Genomic DNA, 18,810 nt, shown 5'->3' on the forward strand with positions numbered 1-18,810 from the left:
GGACCAAGTTCGTACTACTAGCCAGTAGTCGGAGGGTACCAGGAGGGCACCGGTTGGCCGTCACCTCGACCAGGTGAGTGGGCGACGCTAGGCTCTGCAGTCTCACGGACCAGGGGGCGTTGTCGGCGACCACGGTGGAGGTGCGAGCTGTCCCACGAAGGATGATGCTGTCGGCGTCGCTGGGCCCAGGATGGGGCAACAAGCCTTGGCAGATCTCAGGGCCACGTGGTGGGCCTAAGATGGCGTCTTGAGTGGACCAGGAGGGTCCGGGGTGCTTCTCGCAAAGATGGAAGCAAGGGCCAGTCTGGAGCAACCAGACCAGCAGAGTTGTTTGTCGGTCGTCGTCAAGGAAGGGCACAAGCCAGCGGCTAGTGACCAGACAACGTGCTGAGCAGCGAGCAGAAGGGCCCCACGCAGATCGTGGAGATGCTGGGGGACTGCACTTCGGTGCTGGAGCGGCTCAGGGTCGGGGCTTCTCGGACCCCAGAGCACTCACCAGGGAATTGCTTCGAAGGTCGTGCTGGTTAAGAGCGTGCAGGTTCTGATGATGGCCGGTCCCTCGAGGTCTCGTCGCACCCACAGATCACAGCTGAGCTGATGACGTGGGTAGAGGTCAGAGGTGCCAGGGAAGCCGGTTCTCGTCGAGCTGGGCCGTCGGATTCCTTGAGGAAGGACTTACAGCAAACCGCAGAGTTCTTAGATGGTGCCCGCTGATGCAGGGTGACTACTCCTTAGTCACAAGGGAGAAATCTTGAGAAGAGTCTTGAGTGTCCTTTCGTAGAAAGTAGTTCTTGATTCAAAGATGATCTAATTTGGAAGGGTCCCCGCTCCGGCCTTTATTCTAAAGAAAGGGGTGGGTACATGACTAGGTCCTGCCCTAAGGGTGGGACCAGGAAGGGGGTAGTTACACCCCTCTCCCCTGCCGGACTTCCCCCAGGCCAGGGCTGGCGCCCCTGGAACTGGTTCTGACCGGCAGATGCGTAGTGAGCACCGGGGTGCCACTCCGCAGTCACCTTCTCGCAAAAGCCCTACCTACCCAGAATACACAAACCCTGTCTGGGACGGTGCGAACACCGCCCTCGACAGGAAACCCTTTGTCCAAGCGCTCCTCGCTGGAAGGACTCCCAGCAGCAGGAGGTCAGACTCGTGTCTGTGGTGGCAGCATCCATTTTGTGGAGCTGAGGCTTTAGTTAACTTTAACCGGGGTTCACAGTTACGTACATGTCGTGTCCCTCTAGAAGGGCGGAATGCTAACCTCGTCGCCAGAGTTGGTGAGAGGGCAGCATCCCGATTCGTATGACACCTTACTCGACATGTCTTGATAACGCGACACCGAAGTTACCGATGTGGTACGCGTTATCATGGAACAGCCATTGGGTCTTGATTCCGCAAGCTGCAACCGGGCTCGGCTCGGGCCAGAACCTAGTTCACACGAGCCCATGCACTCTGCCTTCAGGATTGTCAAGGCCTGCCATAGGAGTGACTGATAGGAACTCGAGTGTCCATTGTATGGTTAGATATAGGGCTACTATATCTAAAGCAAAGTGTGGTTACACGACTTTGCCCCAGCTGTCATGCAGCCAGTTGTGTCAAATTTAGGAGGCCAGCCAGGGGTGACATAATACATGCTGCAGCCCCTGACGGCCCTGGGTACACCTATGCCCTGAGTTACAGGGTCTGATAAGGTGGCCCAGTACCAATTGGTAAATGCACCTAGGGTACATATTGTAATTTAGAAAGAGAACAGCCAGGCTGTGGGTCTGATTAGCAGGCCCACAGCCAGAGAAAGTCGTAAACCAGTGAAACAAAAGCAAAAAAATCTGGGTGATCATGGGATTGCAGACCCTACTCTCCTACATGACCCCCCCCCAAACGTCGGAACAATAAGCTAACCTTGACCAGGTGAGTCTTCTTGTTCTAAGTGGAAATATCTGGAGAGCCCATCGGAATTGCCATGATCAGTACCAGGCCTATGTTCCACTGTAAAGTCCATCCCCTGTAGGGAAATGGACCACCTTAGCAGTTTGGGGTTTTCACCCTTCATCTGATTTAGCCACAAGAGGGGCTTATGGTCGGTCTGAATCTTGAAGTGAGTGCCAAACAAGTATGGCCTCAGCTTCTTCAGGGCCCAAACCACAGCAAAGGCCTCCCTCTCAATAGCTGACCAATTCTTCTCTCTAGGGGTCAGCCTTCTGCTTATAAAAGCAATGGGCTGGTCTTGACCATCAAAATTCAGTTGAGAAAGAACAGCTCCCACACCCAACTCAGAAGCATCTGTTTGGACAATGAATGGTTTGGAGTAGTCCGGACTCTTGAGGATAGGCGCCGTGCACATGGCCTGCTTTAGGTCATCGAATGCTTTTTGACAGCTCGCTGTCCACTGAACCTTTTTTGGCATCTTCTTGCTTGTCAGTTCATTTAATGGTGTCACGATGGAACCATAGTTCCTGACAAACTTCCGGTAGTATCCAGTCAGGCCCAAGAAAGCTCGAACCTGAGTCTGGGTGGTTGGAGGAGCCCAGTCCCTGATTGACTGTATCTTGCTCTCCAGTGGCTGAACCTGGCCTCCACCTACAAGGTGGCCCAGGTATACAACCTGTGTCTGCCCTATCTGGCACTTGGTGGCCTTGATAGTGAGGCCTGCTGCTTGCAGAGCCTCTAACGCTTTCCGCAGGTGGACCAGGTGATCCTCCCAGGTGGAGCTAAAGACAGCAATATCGTCAAGATACGCCGCACAGAAGTCATCCAGCCCAGTAAGGACTTGATTCACCAACCTTTGGAAGGTGGCAGGTGCATTTTTCAGACCAAAGGGCATCACCACGAACTGATAATGCCCACCAGGGGTTGAAAATGCGGTTTTAGGCTTGGCGTCCTCAGCTAACCTGATTTGCCAATACCCAGCTGTCAGGTCAAACGTACTTAAGTAGTTGGCCGAAGCCAATCTATCGATAAGTTCGTCTGCCCTTGGTATTGGGTGGGCGTCAGTCTTAGTGACTGCATTGAGACCCCTGTAGTCTACGCAAAACCTCATCTCTCTCTTACCACCCTGGGTGTGAGGTTTCGGCACTAGAACTACGGGACTAGCCCAAGGGCTATCCGAGGGTTCAATGACTCCCAGCTCCAACATTTTCTGCACTTCACTCTTGATGCAGTCTCTAACGTGATCAGGCTGCCGGTAGATTTTACTCTTAACGGGCAAGCTGTCACCAGTGTCAACCTCATGGGTGCACCAATCGGTCTGACTGGGTGTTAGAGAAAACATATGTCTGAACGACTGAAGAACCTGTTTACAGTCGCTCTGTTGATGTTCGGAGAGGCTGCCACAAAAGACAACACCATCTACCGATCCATCGTCAGGATTCTGAGTGAGCAGGTCGGGGAGAGGGTCACTCTCTTCTTCCTGTCCCTCATCTAGGGCCATGAGCAAACTCATGTCCTTCCTGTCGACATATGCCTTGAGCCTGTTGACATGAAGCACCCTGTGGGGGCTCCGGGGAGTTCCCAGGTCGACCAGGTAGGTGACCTCTCCCTTTTTCTCCAGGATGGTGTAGGGCCCGGACCATTTGTCCTTGAGTGCTGCTGGGGCCACTGGCTCCAACACCCACACCTTTTGTCCGGGCTGATAAACAGTCAAGACAGCCTTTTGGTCATGCCAAGCTTTTTGGAGTTCTTGGCTGGCCTTAAGGTTTTCAGATGCCTTCTCCATGTATTCAGCCATCCGCGAGCGGAGGCCAAGCACATAGTCCACTATGTTGGCTGCAGGCTTTTTGAGAGGTCTCTCCCATCCTTCCTTCACCAAACACAGGGGTCCTCTTACAGGATGCCCGTACAAAAGTTCAAAAGGGCTGTAGCCAACCCCCTTCTGTGGGACTTCTCTGTAGGCGAACAAGAGGCAGGGGATCAGGACGTCCCATCTACGCCGAAGCTTTTCAGGTAGTCCATGAATCATCCCTTTAAGGGTCCTGTTGAATCTCTCAACAAGCCCATTGCACTGTGGATGATAGGGTGTAGTGAACTTGTAGTTGACACCACATTCCTTCCACATAGCAGTTAAGTAGCTCGACATAAAGTTTGCACCTCTGTCGGAGACGACCTCCTTAGGGAAGCCCACTCTGGAGAATACTCCAACTAGGGCTCTTGCCACAACAGGTGCGGTAGTGGTCCTAAGGGGAATAGCTTCAGGATACCTGGTGGCATGATCCACTACCACCAGTATAAACTTGTGCCCTGATGCTGTTGGTGGTTCCATGGGACCGACGATGTCGATCCCCACCCGTTCAAAGGGCACCCCCACCACAGGCATTGGTATAAGGGGGGCCTTTGTCGTGCCACCTGACTTACCACTGGCTTGGCAAGTGACACAGGAGCGGCAAAACTCCTTGGTATCTTCGTTCATATGAGGCCAGTGAAAGTGTGAGACAAGCCTGTCCCACGTTTTCGTCTGGCCCAAGTGACCTGCTAAGGGAATCTCGTGGGCCAAGGTAAGTAGGAAACCACGCTGAGACAAGGGTACAACCAGCCTCCTGGTCATGCCAGGCTTGGGGTCTCTTGACTCAGTGTACAGGAGTCCATCTTCCCAGTATACCCTGTGGGTACCTGTGGCGTTCCCAGCAGCCTCAGCAGCAGCCTGCTGTCTGAGGGGTTCAAGAGAAGGGCAGTCTAACTGGTCCTTCCCCAGGTCCTCCCTTGAGGGTCCCCCTGAACCCAAGAATTCAACTTGATCAAGTTCGAACTCCCTAGGCTCAGTTTCCCTCAATTCCTGTAGGTCAGCCTCCTCTGAGACTTGATCCACGACCTGGGGCAAGGGGGAAGGCGCAGCCTTAACCCTACCGCTCTTTTTCTTGGGAGGTGTCTGGTCCGTTGTTCCAGGATCCAGCACCTGTTCAGTGGGGCATTTCCTGACCTGTGACCTGGTCACAGCGAACACATGTGCTGGCAAACCTAACATTTCCATGTGAGTCCGGTGCTCCACTTCTGACCATTGTGATGACTCCAAATCATTGCCCAACAAACAATCCACTGGGAGGTCTGGACTAACTACAACCTTCTTTTGGCCAGTTACCCCTCCCCAGGAGAAAGCTACAATTGCCATACTGTGATTGGTAGTGACATTGCTTGCATTGGTCACCAGGAATTCTGTACCTGGCATGATCTGTCCAGGGTCCACAAAGTTAGGCGTCACCATGGTGACGCTGGCACAAGTGTCCCTATAGGCCTGAGCCATCTTTCCATTTATGAAAGGCGTCTGTCTGTATTTGCCCAAGGTATTGGGACTTATATCAGGGGACACGTCCGCGTCCCCTGTACTGACAAGGACAGCCTGAGTGAGCGTGCCAACTAAGTTGTCACGCCCCTCAGAACCCAGGGTTAACCCTACTAAACCCTTGGGAGGCGCACTACCACTGCTGACTGTACTAGGGGGCACAGGTGCCTTAGGGGCTGCAGTGGCAGGAGTCTGCCCTCCTCCTTTCTTGGTGCACTCACTAAACCAGTGAGATTTACTTTTACAGTACTGGCACCATCTTTTGGATTGGCCTTCTTTCTTCTTTTGGGGAGCCTGACCCCCACCCTCTTTGGGTTGTTGGGGACCTGTCGAAGACTTCTGGTCATTTTGTTCCCCCTTAGAATCTTTACCCTTCTGGTCTGCTTTCTTCTGACCACCTTGATTCTGGCCCTGGTTCTGTTTAACTCTCGTACGAACCCATCTGTCTGCCTTCTTTCCCAATTCTTGGGGAGAGGTCAGATCCGAGTCGACAAGGTGCTGATGCAACAACTGGTTCTGACAATTGTTTAAAATTGGTTCTCTCATCATCAAATTATACAATCCTTTGTAATCAGTAACCTTACTGCCCAGCAACCAGCCCTCAAAAGCCTTAGTGGCACAATCGACAAAGTCAGACCAATCTTGAGACTGCGTTTTCTGGGTATCCCTGAACAGCACCCTGTACTGCTCAGTGGTTAGGCCGAACCCTTCAACGAGTGTATTTTTCAAGACTTGGTAATCGTTCGCATCCTCCACCCTTGTGGTGAGGAGCTTGTCTCTTCCTTTACCTTCAAAGGAGAGCCACAAGATAGCTGCCCACTGACTCTGGGGAACACCTTGCACCGTGCAGGCCCTCTCCAAAGCAGTAATCCATTTGTGGATGTCGTCCCCTTGTTTAAAGGGGGGCACTATCTTACCAAGGTGTTTCGTATCGAAACTCTTTTCCCTATTGCTAGGTACATTGCTGCCACCAGTGGGGACTACCCCACTTAACTGTTGCTCTCTCACAAAGGCAAGCCTTTCTTTGGCCAGGGCAAGTTCTTCCCTTTCGATCCTCAGAATAGCTGCCCTTTCCTTAGCTTCGTACACTCTCCGCTGAGGGGACGTCATCCCTCTTTGCGAAGAGTTGTGAGAGCCATTGGTTTGAAGGGATCTGCCAGAGTCTCTTGACAGAGATCGGGCTCGTCCATTCCCAATGTTAAGCGGACCTGACAGTAGCGCCGGGGGTCCCCCAGTACCACTATCATGTTTGCTTAAGTTGGACCTGCTTAGTCTAACGACTTCTACCTGTCCCTTATCTGCCTCATCCCCAGAGGGATCCTCATCTTCATCATCCTCCACATCTTCGTTCTCAGTTGCGAGGTGGATGAGGTCAGGATCGTCTCTGGTTCCCTCGAGGGGAGGCATGTCTCCTTCTGGATTAGAACAGCTAAGACGGGTCTCAGCTTTTCTGGCATCATAAGTCTCCAAGAGACCAATCAGAAAGGACGTGGTGGGGTTAGACCCCTGCTTGATCTTCCGGGAGTGACACACCTGTCTTAACTCCTTGAAGCTCAGCACAGTATATCTTGAAGGGATGACCTGTGGAGGGTCAACTGACACAAGGGGAGACTCAGAGTTTCCTCCTTTGTCCGACATACTGTTTCTAGTGTGGTGTAAGTGATGCACCTACCTACACTACGTGTTTACCTACTGTTCCCTTGCTAAGAGTTGCAGCCAAGGTGTGCTAAGCCTTGAGGAGCTACAACAGCTGGTTCAGTAGAACTCAGAGTATTCTAAGCTTTAGTTATATGTACTAACAGTACTTGTGTGATCTTTCAACAAGATATTCTTAGGATACGTGTGGTAAAACAACAGCAAGCTCAAATCCCAACCGCTGCCACCAATGTGAGAAGTTGGCCCGATATGCAACGTTCGCTATTCTAGCGACCGCTATGTATCGTTCCAACGACCCTTATGGTGTTTGGTTGTAAGTCAACCTATAGACCAGCTATCCTAGTAGCGTGGATACGAGCAGTCTAAGGCTAAAGACTCGAGAGGGCGCGTTAAGCCAGCTGTTTACCACACATGTACCCCTTGAACACCCAGTGAAAGGACACCACACAAGTGTTATGAAAATAAACAGGATATTTATTAAGATTCACAACAGCCCTGGACTCTTTATGAGGACAGGGTACTAAGCACAAACCAAATCTCTTAGGAAAATACTTCAAGTGCACAATTAAAACAAGTGTCCGAGGACACGGAAAGTTTAAGGTCTCGGGCGGACCCGATAAGGCAAGTCGGAAGCGAGGGACTCGGGACCCTAGAGTAAAGAGGCTATGCAGGCACCGAAATGCCGAGTTACCTAGCCACGAGGGCTGCGGCTGCACAAGTCTTACAGGCGTCGGGGTCTTCGCTGACGAGCCAGGAGCCGGAAGAAAAGGAGTTGCTGGCCGGCGACCAGTGATGAATAGTTCGTAGAGATCCAGGCCTGGATCAGAGGTTGTTGATACCTGAAAGCAGAGGGGACCAAGTTCGTACTACTAGCCAGTAGTCAGAGGGTACCAGGAGGGCACCGGTTGGCCGTCACCTCGACCAGGTGAGTGGGCGACGCTAGGCTCTGCAGTCTCACGGACCAGGGGGCGTTGTCGGCGACCACGGTGGAGGTGCGAGCTGTCCCACGAAGGATGATGCTGTCGGCGTCGCTGGGCCCAGGATGGGGCAACAAGCCTTGGCAGATCTCAGGGCCACGTGGTGGGCCTAAGATGGCGTCTTGAGTGGACCAGGAGGGTCCGGGGTGCTTCTCGCAAAGATGGAAGCAAGGGCCAGTCTGGAGCAACCAGACCAGCAGAGTTGTTTGTCGGTCGTCGTCAAGGAAGGGCACAAGCCAGCGGCTAGTGACCAGACAACGTGCTGAGCAGCGAGCAGAAGGGCCCCACGCAGATCGTGGAGATGCTGGGGGACTGCACTTCGGTGCTGGAGCGGCTCAGGGTCGGGGCTTCTCGGACCCCAGAGCACTCACCAGGGAATTGCTTCGAAGGTCGTGCTGGTTAAGAGCGTGCAGGTTCTGATGATGGCCGGTCCCTCGAGGTCTCGTCGCACCCACAGATCACAGCTGAGCTGATGACGTGGGTAGAGGTCAGAGGTGCCAGGGAAGCCGGTTCTCGTCGAGCTGGGCCGTCGGATTCCTTGAGGAAGGACTTACAGCAAACCGCAGAGTTCTTAGATGGTGCCCGCTGATGCAGGGTGACTACTCCTTAGTCACAAGGGAGAAATCTTGAGAAGAGTCTTGAGTGTCCTTTCGTAGAAAGTAGTTCTTGATTCAAAGATGATCTAATTTGGAAGGGTCCCCGCTCCGGCCTTTATTCTAAAGAAAGGGGTGGGTACATGACTAGGTCCTGCCCTAAGGGTGGGACCAGGAAGGGGGTAGTTACACCCCTCTCCCCTGCCGGACTTCCCCCAGGCCAGGGCTGGCGCCCCTGGAACTGGTTCTGACCGGCAGATGCGTAGTGAGCACCGGGGTGCCACTCCGCAGTCACCTTCTCGCAAAAGCCCTACCTACCCAGAATACACAAACCCTGTCTGGGACGGTGCGAACACCGCCCTCGACAGGAAACCCTTTGTCCAAGCGCTCCTCGCTGGAAGGACTCCCAGCAGCAGGAGGTCAGACTCGTGTCTGTGGTGGCAGCATCCATTTTGTGGAGCTGAGGCTTTAGTTAACTTTAACCGGGGTTCACAGTTACGTACATGTCGTGTCCCTCTAGAAGGGCGGAATGCTAACCTCGTCGCCAGAGTTGGTGAGAGGGCAGCATCCCGATTCGTATGACACCTTACTCGACATGTCTTGATAACGCGACACCGAAGTTACCGATGTGGTACGCGTTATCATGGAACAGCCATTGGGTCTTGATTCCGCAAGCTGCAACCGGGCTCGGCTCGGGCCAGAACCTAGTTCACACGAGCCCATGCACTCTGCCTTCAGGATTGTCAAGGCCTGCCATAGGAGTGACTGATAGGTACTCGAGTGTCCATTGTATGGTTAGATATAGGGCTACTATATCTAAAGCAAAGTGTGGTTACACGACTTTGCCCCAGCTGTCATGCAGCCAGTTGTGTCAAATTTAGGAGGCCAGCCAGGGGTGGCATAATACATGCTGCAGCCCCTGACGGCCCTGGGTACACCTATGCCCTGAGTTACAGGGTCTGATAAGGTGGCCCAGTACCAATTGGTAAATGCACCTAGGGTACATATTGTAATTTAGAAAGAGAACAGCCAGGCTGTGGGTCTGATTAGCAGGCCCACAGCCAGAGAAAGTCGTAAACCAGTGAAACAAAAGCAAAAAAATCTGGGTGATCATGGGATTGCAGACCCTACTCTCCTACACTGGGCCTGTTGCGCCGCATTCTCCTGGATTCCACCCAGAAAACACTGACCCAGGCACTTATTCTAAGTCGACTGGATTATTGTAATGGTTTGTTGGTCTCTGCAAATGAGGCCGCTCTCGACACACTACAGGTGTTTCAAAACACGGCGGCTCGCCTGATCCTCAATGCCCCCCTTAGAACTGCTTCCCGGCCCTTGTTTTACCAGCCTCACTGGCTCCCCATATGGTGGCGAGTGCAGTTCAAAGTTTGCTGCACAATATTCAAGGCCCTGTCTAAGTTCGGCCCTGCCTACCTTGTTGATAAATTCATTCCGTATGCCCCTCGGAGGCCCCTCCGCTCAGGATCTAAATCCCTACTAGAGGTACCCAAGATCAAAAGAGCCAGGCAGGGAGGGAAGGCCCTCTCTTATCTGGGTCCTTACCACTGAAATAACTGACTATCTTCATTTTAGGAAACAACTCAAAACCTTCCTTTTTTGTTTCTGATTCTTAGCAGACAACGTTTTCACCTGATGCCCGTCCATGAGCGCAGAGATATCCCTTCGGGGGTCGATTCTGGTGCTTTATAAATAAATAAATAAATATGTGGTGTGTAATGGAAGTTAATGGATGGGCTGCTCCGTGCTCATTGATGAAAAGAGGCCACCCTGTAGGATACGGGGCTCCTGTGCTCAGAGGCTGTTGTCTTGAATGTTGATTCCGGAACCTAATCCACTCGCCGCTGCCAACCTACTAAGAAATACTACAGAGTGAAAATGCAGCGGTTTGAGAAAGGGATTCGGGGAGGGGGCGATTGCCTCTCTCCGATCGTGCCAGAGTTTGAACTTTATTCAAAGGCGAACTGGAAAACCCTTTTGAGCACTAAGCAAACAAAAACAAAAATCAATCATTAGACTGTTTGGCTCAATAAACCCACTAATATCAGATGCTTGCACTAAAAATGTCTGTGGACAGATGTATAAACACCAGTGCAATGCATTATGGGGACTGTATTGTCAATAGACTGTCACGTGTTTTTTCAAGTTTTAAAAGCGCGCACTAAATGCACTGACCACTTTTTGTCTCCACCTGTGATCAAGGCAGACTGACGCCGAAACGCGCAAGGGAAAGGAGATTACAAAAGTGCTGCTTTGCCTAAGAAATAAAACTTTCCAACTCCGGTAACGGACCTCTGTGGTGTGTAATGGAAGTTAATGGATGGGCTGCTCCGTGCCCATTGATGAAAAGAGTCCACCCTGTAGGATACAGGGCTCCTGTGCTTGGAGGCTGTTTCCTTAAATAGATATGTATGGGTATATATATATATATATATATATATATATATATATATATATATATATATATATATTTGTGTATATATCTATGTGTCTGTATATATCGTTGTGTCTATATATGTATGTGTCTATATATGTATGTGTCTGTGTATATGTGTGTGTGTGTATATATGTATGTGTGTATGTAAATGTGTGTGTATTTATGTGTGTGTTTGTGAATGTGTGTATATATAAATGTGTGTGTATATATGTGTATTAATATGTGTGTGTTTGTGAGTGTGTATATATATGTGTGTGTGTGTATATGTATGTATTAATATGTGTGTGTTTGTGAGTGTGTATATATATGTGTGTGTGTGTATATGTATATATATATGTGTGTGTGTATATATATGTGTGTGTGTGTGTGTATATATCTATATGCACCCCGCCCCTGACGTGGTTTTTTCTCATCTCTCCCGGTGAGGGCATAGCTCATGATTCTCCCTTTTAATTACTGTGAGTATGCAAATGCCGATATATATGTATGTGTCTGTGTATATGGATGTGTGTGTGAGTGTGTGTGTGTATGTGTGTGTATATATATATATATATATATATATTCACTGAAAAAACCATAGGTTATACACCATATATAGTTAGGAATTAGCATTTACAAAACCTTATTTTACTCACACAAAACCATTGAAATTCGCATATATAGTTAGTTGCACTAACTATATATCACGCACCCGCAATCCACTGCTGATCATGTCACATATTACATCATTCATGACATGGTCAATGACATCACTGATGACATCTCAAATGACATCACTGATGACATCACTTATGACAACATCCAGTGACTGTATGTTCCGCGTCCTTGCCTTTGTTTTTGGATTACTAGGAGACACGCTCCCGGTCTCCAACGCGGGCACCAACGCAAGCAGTTCCCTCTGCTACGGGAACATTTGCAAAGAATATATATATATATATATATATATATATATATATATATATATATATATATATATATATATATATAATATGAAACATTTCTATGGCAAAATGAAACCCCTCATTTTGTTCCTTTGCAAATTGAATGTTTTAAGTGTTATCACTTTATTCCAATCAAGATGACTTCAGGTGTGCCATACTTTTGTCATAGGTGAGACTGTTAGCGCTCTAGTTGTTCTTTAGAACACTCTGGGACATTCTGTCACTGTTTTTTGTCTCTGGTGGCCATCTTTGGGCTACATTGGGCTACATTTGGGCTCTAACATATATATAGCCCAATGTAGCCCAATATATATTTTTCAAAGTTAATTTTCGTAAAAACCACTGGAGCATATATCTTGAGACATAGCAAAGACACATCGGGCTACCAGTCCCTACAATTTTGCCAAGTTTTGTGGAAATCCATTCAGCCGTTCGAGCTAAAAGTGAGTCCAACCGCCCTATGGAAAACTCAATGTTAAAAACACGTTTTGGGACCCCCTTTTTTCTCGGCCCCCGCTTGATGAAATCCCCCCAAACTTTCAGGGGACGCTCAGAAACAAAATGTGCCATTTTCCTGAAAATTTCGGTCAATTCCGTCCATCAACGCCAAAGTTATTCAACATAGAATTTTCAGAAATCCCTATTCAAAAAAATCCTAACTATATATACCTACTGGCGACCGCCAGTAGGTAATATATATGAATGGATATAAGTATATATATATATATATATATATATATATATATATATATATATATATATATATATATATATATATATGGATGCCTAAAATCATCTGCAAGCTCTACCCATTTGGCCACGCCTCATTTTTCTTATTAGTATGCAAAGGTGTTCCTGTCTTTTCCCACATTGATGGACAGCGTAACAAAATGCTCTCAAGTGAGTTTCTGCCAATTTTGGTGATGCATTATTGATGCAGTGGAATACAAGCACATCTCCGCCAAACAAAGAAGCACTAACTTCATTTAGTTAAGGGGAAGTATCCCTATTTGGTGGAGATTCACCTCTTTGTATTCTCGTCATCTTCTCTTGCCGAGGATTCACGTTATCACAGATTTTTAGATGAAGACACTCATGAAACAATCACATTTCCTAAATTCATGCACACCTTGTGGTCCTTTACACAGCTGTAATGTAGAATATGCATGAGACATTTAGCCAACGATGTAGCATTTGCTAATTAACCAAATTAAAGTACTCCAGTTGGGTAGACGTTTCCGGCAAAACTGAGGACTCTTCTTGGAAAAAATGAGGTTCTATTCTGGCCCTGGTGCTAATTTCACAGAAAATAAACCTCAACGGGAAGCACTTGCAAATACAAACCTAGCAGGTGCCTCGGTTGAAGTTCCACTTCAATAAAGCACAAATGATCCTAACTTCTTGGGCTTGGCAAAGGAAAAGCGACTGTGTTTCCACTTGTATTGCACATTGAAAAACAATATGGAAGGCTTAATGGGGGTGAATTCATTGTTGAGGTATAAGAGCACAATCTAATGTGTAATGACTGTGACAAGTTGTTTCTTTCTTGCTGTGTCCTGGTGAGAGCAGAATCCGTGGTTCTTCCATTGCCTTTGCTAATGGTTTGTAACCATGCGATACAGCATCACCATTCTGTGCAGAATGGCCATAGGAAACAAAAAAAATAAGATAATGTGCTGCAACGAATGCTTAGTTTTGTAGGCTTGAACCTGCACAATGATCTGAGTGTTTTTTTCTTTAATGAGTTGGATTGGTAAAATAAAGGAAAAAGCACAATAGCATTTTGTATTTAAAAAAAAATTATAATTTAAAGCATTGGTGGAGGGTGTTGTTGGGTGGGAAGCATCGCAAAGGACTACGCTCTGGGAAACAACCATGTAGGTGCGGGTGGCGGGAAGCAGCATATAGGGCGTGAGTGGACCGTGTGGGCAGAAGCAACACTGAGGGTGGTGGAGAGAAGCAAAGGGGCAAGAGACAGCAACCTGAAGCGCGAGGGAGAAAAGTGCACGAAGGAGGCAGCTCATGGAGTGCTTAATCCAGAAGAAAAAAAAGTGTTTGAAAATCAAACATTATAAGTACCCACGTAATTTGTTAATCTTTAGGCCTGGCACAAACATAAGAAGAAGAAGGAAATCCAACACAAGCTTAAGTTTGAAAGCAAGAAAGTAGGAATACCAGCAAAGCCAACCAGTGGAAAGCAGTTAGTCAATACCCAATAAATGTAGTTGCTAAACACTTGTGTTTCTCAATGCTGTGGCTACATTCTTTTCATAAATTGTCCCGGAATTCTCAGATGAAGGAAGCTCCTGTACCATTTTGTTGTCTGTAAAAGAGTATAATCAAACCAATTTAAAAATTGATTGCTGACTTTTACCAATATTTATCTTCTCTGCAGGATAATGCAGTTCCGCAGGATAATGTGGCTCCTCAGCACCGGCTTCAGTACTACTCTGATTTGTCCTGCCCAGTTTGCTTACAGCAGGCCACCCTTCCTGTTGAAACAAACTGTGGACACCTTTTCTGTGGTAAGCTGCTAACAGTTGATTTCTGCTATGGGAGTCATTCACATAGACCCATGCTGAAGTACTGAAATTTACATAAAAAATATATGTTCACAGTGTAGCACAAGCACCAATTGGAGATCAGCTCAAGTTTTGTTTTATTTATTTATTTATTTGAAAGGTTTTATATAGCGCTGGCTAGACCCAAAGGTATCATGGCGCTATGCATGAGTATCAGACCTTAGCTGCAGGATACATCGTTACAAGCATACACAGTTTCAGAGCATAGATACATAGTTTTACTTGTTAGGTCGAGAAAAACAATTAGGACATATACGTAAGGAAAAGAGCAGGCATGGGGGAGATTCAGTGGAGAGGGGGTGGGAGCAGAGGAAGTGGAGAAAGAATGAGGAGGTAAAGAGGTGGGAGAGGGTGAGAGACAGAGCTTGAAAGAGGAGGGGGAGGGTGATGGGGTCACAAACCGGTGGACGAGTAAAAGCAGCGTCCAAAGTCAGGTAAGCTATGATCCCAAGGGAAGTGGAATAATTTTCACGTCTCCGTTGCGTGAGGCTCCCTTAACGCAGTGGATAATCTCAGAGGGGCTCTTATACCCCAAGGCCTAACTACTGGATCCTTCCCCATCAAGGGTAGAGGGAGTGCCTTGCCATGATTTAGTTTTTGCCATGAAATTGTCATCTGTGTTTAGCTGGGGTTCCTGCCTGAGCAAAATGTAAAAATAAGCATAAAAATTTGACGTGAATTAAAATGTGCATGTTATTTCCCATTTTCATATTTTTACATGCAAGTGTTAATCAGGTGCATCCGGTACCTGCCATATAATTTGTGCCGCTGTTTTCTGCAACCACAGTGTACCCAAGAATCTAAATGATCCCGAATTTTGCTTTCTTATGCATCTTATTTTACTTTTTCCCTTTATCAACCAGTAAAGCTGGTAATGTGTTTTTTGTTTTTACTTGAACTTTCTAAAGAGTTTTTTTCCGAAGCATTAGCAAAATTGGTCCACTTGTAGGAATAGAGTGCTCGTATCATCAGCAATTCTCCAGTATTACATCTTTCATAGATTCACATGCTTGTATCTTCCCCGTCGTCATGGTGGGAGTCTCACGGTAACAGAATGACCAAGCAGTATCATAGAGAAGAAAACTGCATAGAAAATCCCCATAGGGACTGTAGTATTTGGTAACCAGACCATTTCCTTGTTTGGTCCAAAAGTCAGCCAATCAGCAGTGCTGCCCTGCCTCACACTCCCCAGCAGAAGCTTCCTGCCTCAGATTTCCAACCGCCTTCGTGTGAGAAAGGAGTCTCCCTGAGCTCTGCTCAGTTTACTGTTCCTGAGTGAACTATTGACCTTTTGGTTCTAAATATCCTGTCTACTGGATTAAGGTATTGTGTGTACCTATTTTCTTTATTATGGCTGAAAGCTCTAAAAAGAGGCTGTTCAGGCCTTGCAGATCCTGTGGGAAAACCAGGCTTTACTCAGAAGATCCACACAAGGACTGCCTATACTGTCTTCATCCTAAACATGTTGCTAAGGATTGTAAATACTGTAGAATGTTTTCTGTCAAAACTCTCAGAGACAGAGAGGCTCGCTTGCTGTTATGGCTTCAGAAGAAGAAGGCCACATCAGACTCAGATTCTGGGGAGGAATCTTCTCAAAGGACACCTAAGAAGAGAAAGGCCTCTATTTCTGAGGAGAAAGTGGAGCCTAAAAAGAGTAAATCTAAAGAGAAAGCAGCATCCTCTCTTCCTATTACTCCTCTGAAGAAGCAGTCAAGTCTAAAAGGGTCAGGGTCCGCTCCGTCGACCAGTTCCCTAGCTTCTGCTTCAAAATCTGTGGTAAAGACTTCAGCTCCGTCGACGACTTCACCGTCGACATCGACTTCGTCGACGACGACGGCTTCGTCGACGATAGGATCTAAAGCTACGTCGACAACGTCGACGACAACAACGTCGACGAGTAAGATTACCCTGTCGACGAAGAGACCGTCGACGATGACGACATCGTCGACGAAAGGTTCGACGACGAGGATGTCGACGGGGGCCTCGTCGACGGTGGTCCCGTCGACGACGGCTCCATCGACGGTGACCGCGTCGTCGACGGCACCGTCGACAAAAATCATTCTGTCAACGGCGAAAGCTTTCAAATCGCCACAGTCGAAGACCATGATCTCTATCCGGTCTTTTCAGTCGACCAGGGGTTCGGCGACTATCAGCAAATCTGCAGAATTCACGTCATGGACGCAGATTTCACCTCTACCACCATCTTCATTGTTGGAACAGGACTCAGATGGAGAGGAGTCCTCAGGTGCCGCCTACAGTCCTTCACAGCTCCAAATAAAGAGCCAGGACACGGATGAAGAGGAAGTATTTTCCTTCAAGGACAGAACTCAATCTTCTAGATACGAGTCTTTCCAAGAGACTGGTGATTATAATGAGGAGGAGGAGCAACAAGAGGAATCACGAGAGGAAGAGCGGCAGGAGACGGTTCCCATACCTGTGTCTCTTGTATCTGACCTCAGGTTCATGATAAACGACTACTACCGTCGTTTTCCGGAGGCAAACGCCCCTCAATCATCTACGCCGGTGGCTTCTTCACAGCCTCCAAAGACAAACTCTACCTCTCAAGAACAAGTGGTGAAATCACCGCCAGTAATTACAATAAGGGATGACCTCACAGAGTCTGACGAGGATGAACAACCTGAAGAAGGAGAACTTGTTCATGATGCTTCGGGGCAGGAATGGAATGAATACATTTTGCCTTCGGCCCCGTCACCTAACCCACTACCATCTACTGTTAAAAGTTAGGCTGCAAACGTCAACATTATCGGCGCCATCTTGCTCTTTTTCGAGCCCATTTGTGCGCGTAAGCGGCAGCCATTTTAAGCACCATGGCCTCCCTGCCCTCGCTGATAGCCAGCGCGTCTCTCTCTCCTAACCTCGCAGGCATCCCCCGCACGCTGACAACCCCCTCCCGCTCCCATATGCCTCAGGTCATAAACCCCTCTTCAGCGCAGCTCTGCCTCGGAATCCCATCCTGTTCCCAGCGCGACACCTCCTTCCATCCCTTTCATGGTCCCGAGTCCTTTGATACAAACCCCCCTTTCCTGTGTGCCCGTTTGTCTCCCTTGTTCCCAGGCCGCCACCTGGCCCTGCAGATACTGTTTATTACCCCCCGTACAGTAGGAAGCTTCCCCCTATCAAAAGACCCTCGAGTCGATCGAACACCCTTCACCCCATGAGATCCGATCAACTCCACACATTCCGTGAATCGGCGGAATGTCCAGCTGCGCGATAATCATCACCTGTTGTGACCGGGGTGGGGATTTCAACTATAAACGTGTGGGATCGGGCTTGAAGCGGGGATTCCTAGGATGCCTTTCCGTACATCAAAGTACTGACAAGTATATGTTTCATGTAATAAAGCAATAAACCTGTGTATAAGAGGCCAGGCCTCAGAGATGCGGTTAGAGCACCTCGTGACGATACTTGCTGTCCGAATTGATGTGTTCTCCTCCGGAGAGAATAAACCCTCGTTTCCTGCCTTTCAGTCTCCAGCGCCTGCTTCTTCATTGATTAATATTTTGTGGGTAATAGAGGCGACACCGCCGGGCAACACAAAAGGGTCTTTGGTCACTGGTTGTCTAGCCACCCTTTTACAAATTGGCGTCCCAAACGTGGGGCCCATCAGCGACTCGTGGATCCAGTGGGAGAGGTCCTGACGACAGAGTGAACGACTGCAACGATCGGGAGGTACCCTGTCCGATAGACCCTCGTCTGACAGCCGATCATCCGAACTTCACTGGTTCCGAACAGACCTCTCTCGAGTGATCTACGGTCCTGACTGGGAACCATCAGGAGTGCCGCGAGGATTACGAAGAAAAGAGGACGATCGGGCGCTGGATTCGGAAGACAAGAAACTGTCCATGCGGTCCGGGTAAGGTCGTGTAGACACGACGAATTAAGAAATTGTTTGATTGATTGAAAAAAATACTAGTATTACTCTTTGTTAATTTATTTGGAGATTCGCTGTCTGCAAACGGAGAAACAACAGGCTCTCCCTTTACAAACAGTGAAGGATAGGTAACGCATCCGTCGTGCCTATCTTTCTCCCCCACTGATCAATTGCCCCTCCCCATTGATTAACTGTTACGGATCATTTTTCTGGAGATTCTCTGTCTACAAACAGGAAAGAATAGGTTCCCTCTTTGCAGATAGTGAAAGGGTAGGTAACGCAGACCTTTGCGGGCCTACTTATTCTCCCCATTGACCATTTTATTGACCAAACATTGACTGCCCGATATTGGTTCATGAGGTATTCACTGCCTGCAAACAACGTAGAAGAGAAATATTCTGTCTAGTCTTTGCACGCAGTGATAAGATAGGTAGTGCTGACTATTATCCCC

General features: G+C 48.3%; 1 protein-coding gene across 3 annotated transcripts in view; it reads left to right on the plus strand.

Annotated features, from left to right (window-relative positions):
• Window positions 1-18,810, plus strand: part of LOC147663549 (E3 ubiquitin-protein ligase RNF170-like) — a 275,354-nt gene that overhangs the window by 98,412 nt on the left and 158,132 nt on the right. For all 3 annotated transcript variants that reach the window (XR_015305298.1, XR_015305297.1, XM_086950370.1), the window contains exon 4: window positions 14,281-14,410. Coding sequence is in view for 1 of the 3 variants with exons in the window: in XM_086950370.1 (XP_086806496.1) it covers window positions 14,281-14,410 (130 nt within the window). In the remaining 2 variants the exon portion in view is untranslated. The remainder of the gene's footprint in view (window positions 1-14,280; window positions 14,411-18,810) is intronic.

The sequence above is a fragment of the Lissotriton vulgaris genome, unplaced genomic scaffold, assembly GCF_964263255.1.
Source record: "Lissotriton vulgaris unplaced genomic scaffold, aLisVul1.2 SCAFFOLD_1632, whole genome shotgun sequence".
NCBI lineage: Eukaryota > Metazoa > Chordata > Amphibia > Caudata > Salamandridae > Lissotriton > Lissotriton vulgaris.